At 24.4% G+C, this 11,431-nt stretch overlaps 6 protein-coding genes across 6 annotated transcripts; 4 read left to right on the plus strand and 2 right to left on the minus strand.

Annotated features, from left to right (window-relative positions):
* Positions 1-77: 77 nt before the first annotated feature.
* On the minus strand, positions 78-2,483 carry ENU1_181930 (oxysterol binding protein, putative; the record flags this gene model as incomplete). Its single annotated transcript, XM_008861506.1, has 2 exons — positions 78-2,089; positions 2,336-2,483. The coding sequence occupies 2 exons, from the start codon at positions 2,481-2,483 to the stop codon at positions 78-80; spliced, it is 2,160 nt and encodes a 719-aa protein (XP_008859728.1).
* Positions 2,484-3,273: 790 nt separating this feature from the next.
* Positions 3,274-3,864, minus strand: ENU1_181940 (haloacid dehalogenase family hydrolase domain containing protein; the record flags this gene model as incomplete). The annotated part of the gene is made up of 1 exon (XM_008861507.1): positions 3,274-3,864. The coding sequence occupies one exon, from the start codon at positions 3,862-3,864 to the stop codon at positions 3,274-3,276; it is 591 nt and encodes a 196-aa protein (XP_008859729.1).
* An 810-nt stretch (positions 3,865-4,674) lies between these two features.
* ENU1_181950 (hypothetical protein) lies at positions 4,675-6,240 on the plus strand (the record flags this gene model as incomplete). The annotated part of the gene is made up of 1 exon (XM_008861508.1): positions 4,675-6,240. The coding sequence occupies one exon, from the start codon at positions 4,675-4,677 to the stop codon at positions 6,238-6,240; it is 1,566 nt and encodes a 521-aa protein (XP_008859730.1).
* Positions 6,241-6,937: 697 nt separating this feature from the next.
* On the plus strand, positions 6,938-7,417 carry ENU1_181960 (hypothetical protein; the record flags this gene model as incomplete). Its single annotated transcript, XM_008861509.1, has 1 exon — positions 6,938-7,417. One exon carries the CDS (start codon positions 6,938-6,940, stop codon positions 7,415-7,417), a length of 480 nt encoding a protein of 159 aa, XP_008859731.1.
* Positions 7,418-7,948: 531 nt separating this feature from the next.
* Positions 7,949-8,251, plus strand: ENU1_181970 (hypothetical protein; the record flags this gene model as incomplete). Its single annotated transcript, XM_008861510.1, has 1 exon — positions 7,949-8,251. The coding sequence occupies exon 1, from the start codon at positions 8,069-8,071 to the stop codon at positions 8,249-8,251; it is 183 nt and encodes a 60-aa protein (XP_008859732.1). The 5' UTR covers positions 7,949-8,068.
* Positions 8,252-8,475: 224 nt separating this feature from the next.
* On the plus strand, positions 8,476-10,752 carry ENU1_181980 (hypothetical protein; the record flags this gene model as incomplete). Its single annotated transcript, XM_008861511.1, has 1 exon — positions 8,476-10,752. The coding sequence occupies one exon, from the start codon at positions 8,476-8,478 to the stop codon at positions 10,750-10,752; it is 2,277 nt and encodes a 758-aa protein (XP_008859733.1).
* Between the last annotated feature and the right edge of the window lie 679 nt (positions 10,753-11,431).

The following is an 11,431-nucleotide window of genomic DNA, read 5'->3' on the forward strand; positions in this document are numbered from 1 at the left end:
TTCTTTTTCCTATTTTTATTTTACTTAGAAATAAACAACATAAAATAAATTTTAATAAAATGAATGAGATAGCATGTTTACTTTAACAGTAACTTTATTACCAATGCTATTAAAACGACGTTTATTGATAATAATATAACAATAAACTTCTTTAATTGTTTTATCATATCTATAGTTTTTTGATTTTGGGTGAAAGTGATATTCTTGATTCTTGCCTCTACTTGGTTAATCTCTTCTTTAAGTTCATCTACTTTCTTACATTTTTCGTCACCAGAATTTTGGGTAATCATACTACTCTGACGATCAGTCTTTAATGTCTCACTATTATTACTTTCAATAGAAGAAGTAAGAAGCTCTTCTTTTACTTGTTTTCCATCATCAATACATTCATTTTGTTCTTTTAACAATGTTTTAATATGATATTCATCTTCATAATCTCCAAGTTCTTTGTCAGGATTGAGCTTTGAATTATTGAAATCAACATACTTCCATCCAAGAAATGAATCTTTAACAAAATATTTTGGAATATGAACTGTTCCTTCTGCCTCATGTTTTCTAACTTCTTCTCTTTGAGCTTCTTCAAGGATACATTTTTCATCAGTAGCAGTTATTTGGTCTCCTTTATAAATAGCGTTAGTAACTTTGATCCATAATTTATCACTTTCCATTTTACCTTGTTGATTCATATCAATGGTATATCTTGGTACACTCTTTCCCTTAATGTCATCAATCTTTAATAAACTTTTCTTTACTTTGTCTTTACCACAATAAAATAGTTCTTTATAATAATTTCCCCATATTTTATAAACTTCCTCCCCATTTTTAGTTATCTTAGCATCTACTGTTTGATACTTATCAGATGAGAATGTACCTCGAAGATTAAAAACTACTTCAGCTTTATACCCAGATTCTTTACATTCAAATACAGATTTACCTGCAATTTCCATTAACATTGGACCAACAAAAAATCCACTAGCAAGTGCCTCAGGGAATGTCATAGTATAATGTTCATTAAAATTTAATAAATAAATATCAATTTTACCTCCAAGAATAATTGAAGCACTCAGTCCATTAAATTTAGTTGAGAACTCAATATATCCATTTCCCATCCATCCTTGTTGTCTATTTGTTGCATAAAATGCAGATACTGGAGGATGGTGACTGACTTGTTCTCCAAGTAAATAAGATCTACTTCCATCTTCATGTTTCCACATAGTTCTAAATGTCTCTCCAAGAATTGGGTTATAAGGTTTTTTAATTCCAGTAGGCATTAAATAAAAACCACTTAACAACCATTTAACTAAACCAAGCATTCTTAGTCCAGGATCTGGTTCTTCACTTATTGGTTTGAAATATTGAATATGAGCAAAATAGTCAGTTGTTTTAACTAAGAATGAACGTGGTTCAAGAATATGTGATGGAAAAGTTATTCTACTCAAGTCCATTCCTGGTCTAACTTGTTTCAATAATTCCCAAATAATTGACTTACCTTCTTCAGTAGCATCAAAAAATTCTTTTAAATCATTTTGTGCTAACACATAATGAGATAATGATTGTTGAAGAGAACTATTAATAACACCTTTTTCTTCTTTGAGTGTTTCTTCTTTTTTTTGTTTTTTTGTTTCTTTTATTTCATGAACATGTTGAATTTGTTCTATTTGTTTTGTCTTTAATGTATTTATTTGTGATAAACTATTTGATGGAGATAATGGTTTAACTTTTTTAATGTCTTCTTCATTGTATGAGTGTACGTTTATATAGGAAGTTGACTTAGTCATCTCAAATGTTTTAGGAGGTAAACTTGGTTTAATTTTTGAAGAAGAATCAAATTGTTCTCTAACAGTACTAGTTGGTTGAGTCTTATATTTTGTTATAGCTAAAGAAATAGCATTTTCTATTTGAGTAAACCATTCTTTACCTTTAATAACATTTTCATTTCTAAAGACAAGGAATAAGTCATTATGTTTAGACAATGTTTCTCCATTAAGTCCATGTTTATAACAAAGTGTTTTTTTAAGTGCTTCAATTTTAAAACAAAAACCTGGCATTTTAGATTCTCTTACATGGATAGAACATTCACAAATATTTACTATAGCATAATATTCCATTTTATTCATTTTCTATTCACCGTTATTAATCACTTTTTTTATCTTAGAAAAATTCCTCACCAAAAAAAAAAATTTGAAGGAATATTAGTAGATGAGTTTACAAACTTCTTCTGACTCAAAAATTAATAAATAAGGGGTTGTGACAATGACATAAAATTCATACCATTGTTTGGTTAACTCTAAATTTATAAGACTTCTTTTGATGTGTCATAAAAATATCAACAAACCATTCCTGAGAAGTAATGTTCCACGAATTGTTGATCTACTAATCAAATCATCATGAATAGCCACAATCTGTGTTAATGGCATTTTCTTTTTAATTGAAGGTTCTAATGCCATAAATGATAAATAAGGGTGTTGGTATTGAAGACTCATTTTGAATGGATTATTCAGTTATAACAACTTTGTCCCAAAAAACAAAAGAAATTCTTTTTTTTAGTCAAAGCTATTCTATAAGTAATAATAAGTGATATATAACAAGGATTATCCAAAAATAAAAAGAAATTTGTTGTTGAATTTGGTTAATAAAAAGGAAATTTAATCTCATCATTAAGGTGTAAACTATTTTAAAGAAATATCTAAGAATATCTATTCTGTCTTAACATACCAAGTTATTGTCAATATCAACTTAAAACTTTAAAAACACAAGAAAATAAATGGAAAAGTAAGTAATTGTCTACAAAGAAATATAATTTAAAGACTAAAAGTTACAATAAGACTAAAAAGTTTCCAAGTTATATTGAGTCATTAATGAATTAGTAAAACAAAAACGAAATAATGATAAAAAAAAATAAACAAAATGAACAAAATGAACAAAATGTTCTCTGATTATAAAAAGAAAAATCTATCAAGGAAGATTAACTAAATAACCAAATTTTTCTAAGAAAAAAAGCTTTTCAATTATCAAAGTAATAATCTTATCATTACATTAAGATATGAAAATTATAAATAAACACAAAAGAATATCCAATTTTATCAAATTATTGAAAATAATTTAAATTAATTTCTTCTTTTATAAAAAAAAGAATTACATAAACTTTAAGAAATGTCATTAAGTTTAAGAATAAAATAAGTTCTTATGATTTGATAGGAAATTGTTATTAAATAAAATAAATCAAGAATTTCTAATTTATTACAAAATAGTAATATTATTCTACCAAAACAATTAATGACTTTCATCCAATAAAATATAATTTTTTAGCTCTTCTACTGAACTAACAACCATTTTACTAATAGCAGTAATTTTTGGTTTAATTAAATCATGACCTTCTCCATAAACAGTTCCAATACTATCAACTCCCGAATTTTTTGCCATAATTAATCCATAAGACAAATCATCAATAACAACAATATCTTTTTTTTGAAGATGGAATTTTTGTAGAATATCTTCTATTGGGAAAGTAAATGGTTTACAATATTCAGGATGTTTTGAATCATATCCATAAATTGAATCAGGTATGATTTTTCCTTCATTATAACTTTGATAAAAATCTTCAATCACTTGTTTTAATCCATGTGAACATATACAAATAATACCTCCTCTTCTTTTAAACTCTTCAAGAAATTCCCAAAATCCATTAAACATTATTGGTTTATATTTCTTATAACATTCTCGCCACTCAAAAGAAATCTTTTCTAATTCTTCATCCGTTAATTTTAGAATATCAATGAGTAACTGCATTGTGGTATGATCCCATAACGCTTTATACCATTCTTCTAAACTAATTATTTGATCTTCCGGTCGATATTTTTTCATAAACTGTTGGTATGATAAATAATGAACTTTGGGTGTGCTATTTACAGTAGTATCATCATGGTCAAGGACGATGCACTTATAACGTAACGACATAGACTATTTTTGGGTTAATTATTTTTTATATTTTTTAATGTTTTTTATTATTTTTTTGTTTTTTTAATGTAAATATATTTAATGAATAAATTTATATAATTAAATGTTTTTTGTTTTTTTATTGAATAGTTTTTCATTTAAGTAAACTAATTAAAAATATTAAGTAAAAATAAAATTAGTAAAAACAATAATTCTTGAAATTAAAAGATTAAATAATAAATATACATTTAAGATTTTAAACAAATTGTGATTTATTATCTATAAAAATAATGTCATTAATGCTTAACAAAAACTAGTCAATTGGTATTATCTGATTGATGAGTATGAAGACTGTCATATAAAAATTAACCAAATTATTTTATATTTCACTTTTTGCTTTTTTAATAACAAAAAAAAATAATTTTAAGATAGATGTTTTTAACTATTTTCTAAAAATATTGTTTTTTTATAAAAGAGTATTTTCGTAATTAAAGATATTATTTATATCTTTTTATAATCATTTGTTAATTATTTCAATTATTTTTTTTTATAACAATATTATAATAAAATTAAATTTAAAGACTTTATGACTCCATCCTTAATATATTTATTTGTATGTTATTATAGTAATGCTGCTATTGATAAATATGTTTTGAACAAAAATGTTTTGTATGAATTTGAAACAATCAATAAAGTTTTAAGGTTCATATTTCAAAAAAAAATAAAAATAATAAAAAAATGAAAAATAAAAATTCATTATTGAGACAACACATGAATAGTCAACAATGCAACGAAATTCTTAATAACCAAATTCAAACAATTGAACAATTAGTTAATAATAATTTTGAAGAAAAACAACGTGAGCTTGAAATAAAAAAACAAAAAGAAGATGAATATTTACATAGTGAAGAATATCATAAGAAACAACAAGAAATCAATGAAAAAAAAGAAAAGATACAAATATATGATGAGTTAATAAATAAAAAGAACGAGATTGAAAAAGAAAAAGAAATTTTAGATGAAAAGAAAGTCATACTAAAGTCAATGAAATTACTAGAAAAAATGTTGCAAATAAGTCATAATGTTGAATCACAATTATCACTTGTTAGTTCAAATTCACCCACTTCAAAAATAATGAATGATTTATTAATGTCATTAAAAGAATATCAAGAAATGATAACCAATGAAACAATTGAAATTCCTAAACAAATGAACTCTTTGTATTCACAGTTTATTCTTTCTTTTCAATATTATATTAATCAGTCAAACTCTATTATATCAAATAGATTAAAAAATTACTTAAAACCAAAAAAATTCCCATTTGTCAAAATAGAAAAACAAGAGGAATGGGAAAATATTAAAAGGGATTATCAATTTTTAAAAAATATTCATATATTACAACCAGAATTAAATGATGTTTCAATTAATGCATTAATGGAAAATGCAGTCTTAAAAGTTCAACATTTGTTTCAAAGAGAAGATAGTAAATTATATCAACCAACATCTTTAGATTTAGTTCTTCCTTATATTATTGAAGTTATTGAAAATGCTGAACAACAATTAACTGATAATAATATTGAATTTAATTCATTAATGACACCATTTATTCCAATTCTTAGATTTAGAATATTAAAAGACATCAAACAATTACCTGGCCTTTATGTTTTAATGTTACTTGGTTATTTGTTTAAATATATTGAAAAATATCCCTCATTATTATCATTACTTAAAGAAAAGGATATTTGTGATAATATTAATATTTCACTAAAAGAAAGTGCAGATTTAAAAGTGGAATATATCTCAAAAATGGGTAATGATTTATGGCCAATTCCTCTACATAGAGGAAGTGGTGAATTTATGATGATGTTGAATGAGGCAGTAAGCTTTTGTTTAAAAGCAGGAACATTCGCAAATGAACTAATTGTTAGTTATGTATTTGAAATGGTTATAAAATTTGAAGAATATATGAAAAAAATAGAAATGACAGGATTAAAAGAAGTTTGTGGTCTTGCAAACTCATGGAAATTATTTGCTGAAGCGTTAAAGAAAAATACTGAACGTATGAAAGAAAAGAATGTCAATTGTTCTATTTTATTGTCCAGAATAGATGAATATGAAAAAGAAGCAAAAAGTGCAGTTTTAGTAATTGTTGAAGATATTGATCGATTATTAGAAGAAGAGCATTATTCAACATTTAATGAAGCAGTTGAAAGCTCAATTTATTTACGAAAAAGAAAAGATGAAATTCAGTTATACTTACATCCATCATTATACAATTACTTCACAGAAAAAATAAATGAATAATTATTATTCATTATTGGTAGTTTAAAAAATACGTTTCAAATATAGTTTTTTATATCTTCAAACAAATTTAGAAGAGAGATAAATTAAATAAAGAAAAAATCCAAAATACTCATTTTTTTGGAATCTGCATTAAAGATCAACAATTTCTCATTTGATTTGAATTCCTAAATTTGTTTCATATTTTCCAAAAATAATAAAAGAGGAGCATTTTATTATTTTTTGTTGAAGGGAAAATTATGAAACAACGCGTGGAATAGTTTAGAAGCAGTTTTGTGTTTTTTTCAAACACTTTTCCTCTTTAAAAATACGTTTTGATATAAATAACTCAGCAAATAAACAGAAAGAACGAAAAGATGGAAGTTATCCTTTGAACTGAAGTGCACTTTTAAACAGTAAGGAATTATATAAAAATATTAAACAAAGACTCAGAGTAGAAAAAAAGTACACTTCTAATGATCATTATTTCTAGTTAATAATTGACGCAGAGAGAAGAATATTTCCACACATAAAATGGAAACTAAAGTAAAAGTATTTTAAAACACACAATTCAAATCACTCTATCTAGTTAGAAAATAAAAATGTTTCTTTAAATTAAACAGAAAATCAGGATAAAAAAAATTCTAAACTTCTATTGAAATAAAATTAGAAGGAATAAGACTATTTAAGGTAAGAACTATTATTCCCTTAGTCACTTCGAATGCAATCATTAAGTGTTTTTAGACCTTCTCATCCAAGACTTTATACTGTTATTGGAGAGTCAACAATTCTTAATTCTGTTGAAAGTTCTGATGGTATTAAAAATAGAAATACTAGAGAATGGGGAGATTTGATGACAACTTATGTTATGCTAAAATATAGAAAATGGCAAATAAAAGATAGAAGAACTATGTCATTACATTCTTTTCATCAAAGATGTTCAGAAGAATTATTTAATGATTTAGGAATTAATAAAACTCCTACTCAAATTAGAGATAAAGTAAATAATACTCGTTCATCGTATCATGCCTTAATTAAACAATTACAAAAAGAGTCTTTTAAATGGACTCAAGAGAAACATTACAGTCTTTCAAAACCAGTATTTGATTTTATGTCAATCTTTTTTGAAAGTAATAATACAATAACGTTAGATCAAATTAATCAAAAAATTGTTGAAGTAATTCAACAAAATAAGTCTTAAAATATTTTTACAATTAAAACCCAGTTATTTAGATGTATACTGTATTATTTTATTTAATATCTTCTTTTATTTTGTTGGTTCTTTAGACGTTAATTAAAAAAAAAGGCAAAAAATTCAAATTTTATTTCAGATTTAGAAAAGAAATATTTCTTTAATTTTTTTTATTCTGAAATAAATGATTTTTTTATTGTATTTTATAAGTTATTTCAAGTTTTAGAAGTATTTTAACAATAACCAAGATTAAAAAACCATCTTATTCAACAATAATTAAACAAAACTTGTTTCAACAAAAATGGACTGTACCTAAAAAAACTGACTTACTTTTTATTATAATAAAATGTTGAACATTTAAATAAATAACATTAAAAATTATTTTTTTTTTTCATTACAACTCTTTTCTTATGTTTTAGACATTTCCTTTTTTTTCATGAAAACTTTAAATAGAACAAAATATATTTCTTTAATGAACAATTATGGTTTGTATCAACTATCTCATTTCTATCTTAACAAAAATATTTTCTAATTAAAATAGCTCTTTCTCTTAAAGGTGGAAATATTTGTGAAGTTAAAATAAAAGATAAAAATGTGTTATGTATTAATACAATCGCATTAGTCCCTTCAAAAATAGGAACAAATTCTATCATAATTCATATGACTACAAGCTCAGGTAAATCTGCTTTTATTTGTAATTTAAATGAACAATCTAATATGTATCAAATACAAACAAAACTAGAATTCCTTGAAAATGAAACTGTTTCTTTTGAGGCTATTGGTACAGGAGAAGTTCATCTGAGTGGTGTACTATTTTTCTTTGATTCAAAAAAGGAGAATTGATTTATTTATTACTTTCTTTTAATACCTTTTTCATTTCACTTTTCTCTTTTTTTTAATCATCATTTTTTGAAACATACCCAAAAACCCCTTTTTCCTTAATAAAAATTAATAATAAAAGAAAAATAAAAAAGTTATTAATAAAAACCCTAAAATTTCAAGAAAAAGAGAAAAATAATAAAGAAAAATTGAAAATGAAAAAAGAATATTAGATTGAAGATTTGATAATGAACGAAGAGGTTGAGTATATATATGACGTAGTCGAATTAGAAGATAATGAAATTCAGATACTAGAATATAGACCTGGATGCCAAGAGTTTGGAGGGTTTTGTAATAAAAATGAATGGATGTATTTAATTAATGATAATATTATGTTATTATATTCAATACAAGATAATGTCATTATTGCTCAAAAAACATTTACTAGTAATATTGTTTGTGTCGAATCTTTCAATAAATATCTTTTCATTGGTTTAGAAGCAGACACAAAATTAATAGTAATCAATTGTGAAACTAGTGGAACAATCAATATCGAACTTTTTCGTCCACCTTTAAAGTTATCAAATATTGGATTATATCCTCAAGGTCTTCAATTTTTAGTACTTAGTGAGCCATTCAAAATTGATGGGGTTGTTCTTTCATTACCTGAGGGGTCTTCTCAATGCATATCTTTATCTTTGCCAACATTTCAAGGAGAGACATTGCTGCCAGACGAAAAAGCAATTGTAAGAAAAAGTATTCGATTATCTAAAACACCAGTAAAAGCACCTCATGTAAGAACATCACTTACTGGAGAAAAACCTTATAATATGAATTTTATAATTTTACCAGAAGATGTTCATGTTTTTAGATTAGATGGTAAAGTTATTACAATTGGAACTAAAAATGGATTCTTATTACAATATCGGTGGGATAAAAATATTGAGCTTGTAAGTTCACAATTTATTGTTCCACAGTGCAGGAGTATTGTAGGATGTAGTATACACAAAGATTTTTGTGTTTGTGCATCAATGAAAAGAGACAAAGATTCATGGGGAACAGTATTTCTTACATATTATATTTTCACTGAAGATGATATTAGTGCATATAAATGTTATGAGTATGTTGGATATGAATTTGTATCTATTGATTGTGTTAAAGATGAAAAAGGTACAGTATATTTTCGTACAATTTTATTAAATCTAAAATTTGGTAGTTATGAAACAATACTTTATGACCTTCAATTTAATTTATTCTCTCAAGTATGTTCTAGTGTTCTAGGAGATAGTATTATTATTAATTCTCGGTATGAACCATTTTCTGAATGTCCTTTTAATGCTTCCTTTTTAAATACTATTGGAGTAAAAGAAAATTTATTTTTACCTAAAACAACTTGTATTTTATCAAGAAATCCAGAAACTAATAAATATCGAGTTCAAAGGTTATTATCAACATGTAAAATATTAGATGAATTTAGATTTTATCTCACTGAAGGTTTACCGTATTTCTTGTTATATAAAGAAGTACCAAAAGAAATTCTTGAAAAATATAGAGATTTTCCAAAAAAATTAAGAATTAAACGTCTTTTAAATAATCAATATGATGAGAAAACATTATTTACTGAAGAAATAGCAATGACTTTTGAATTTAATGTTTTTGATGCAACATTAGACTTAATTGAACAAGACAAACAAATATTAAATTCTGATAAACAATTTATTGATCAAAATAAATTATCGTTAATGAAAACTATTATTTTTAATCATTCTATTAATTATATGTCATTTGTCCATACTCTTTTTGAAAAAGACTCTATCAGGACTGTAAGAAAAGAAGAAATTGATTTTGCTTATCGTCGGTTAGAAAAAATTCAAGACTTTTTTCAATTATTAGAAATGGACTACTCACAACTGAATAGAAATATTGCTATTTTATTTCTGTTACAACAATTTTATCCATTTTTTGATAATTTTCTTGATGCAAAACTATTACAAGTTGGTAGAATTATGAACTACATTTGTAATCATATTAATTATCAAACTGACAATGATTTTTGCTGTCTTATTCAAGATGGGTTTAAATTTGGAAATGAAACACTACTTGCTTGTAAACTTCGTTATATTATTGAATTAGACGAAATTAGAAATGATTTTGACCCTAAAGCCTTCTTTCCATTTTTACGAGTTGCTGTTGATGAAAGAGTACATCTTCTTGGTGGCTCATTTTATTGTTTTGATTTTTTACGTGACCAAAATGATAATGGATATGCATTAGAACTCTTTAAGTTGTTTGTCAAATACAAATGTTTCATTAAAGTAACTTATAGGTCAAAACTCCCAAATTGGATTCATAACTTTATTGAAGAATTAGTAAAGACAAATATTCTTTCAAAAGAGTTAGCATATGAATATATTAATTATTTAACTGAAATGGTACAAAAAGCTCGTGCTCTGGTAGGTGATTTGGCTAATCCATTGGATGTAAAAAATGATGATATTTTTGGTATTAATGATGAAAAACAATAAATAAAATGTAACTTTCGATTTCTTTCATTCATTTTCTTTAATGGTTTTCTTAGATTAAATTTCTAGATACTATTTTCCTTTTATTTAATTCCTATTATTTTAAAAATTATTATCCAGTTGCATCGTACAGGGTTAATTCTTATATCTGACAAAGAAAATATATTAAGCATAAATATTTAATTTACTAAATAATTCAAATCCATTCATTAAAATACATTATGGCACAGTTTACAGTTTTTCTCAAACAACTATACATTTATCGTCAAAACTAAATCAGAATTATGAAAATATAAAACAATTATACTGTATAAAATAAATATATTGGAGAAATATCTATTTTAATTTGAGAACAAAATAATAAAATAATAAAACTAATTATTTTTACCTATCTTTGATTGAAAAAATTTAATTTAATTTTCTAATCACATTTATATTTGCGTTATTTGTAATATTTTAACTTGAAAAATAAACTGTTCACAACTACACTCTTCCTTATATCCAGTAATAATATCTACTTATATTTTCATGACATTTTATAACAAAAAATTACTGAAAAATATCCTAAAACAAAAAAAAGGTTTAAGTAAGTTCCATTTTGTCTTATTCATTACTATTTAATTATTTGTTGGTTAGTTTTTGATATGCTTTGGTTTCAAGTTGTTTTTATTAGTGTCACTTA

This window comes from Entamoeba nuttalli, assembly GCF_000257125.1.
Source record: "Entamoeba nuttalli P19 unplaced genomic scaffold asmbl_8240, whole genome shotgun sequence".
Lineage (NCBI taxonomy): Eukaryota > Evosea > Mastigamoebida > Endamoebidae > Entamoeba > Entamoeba nuttalli.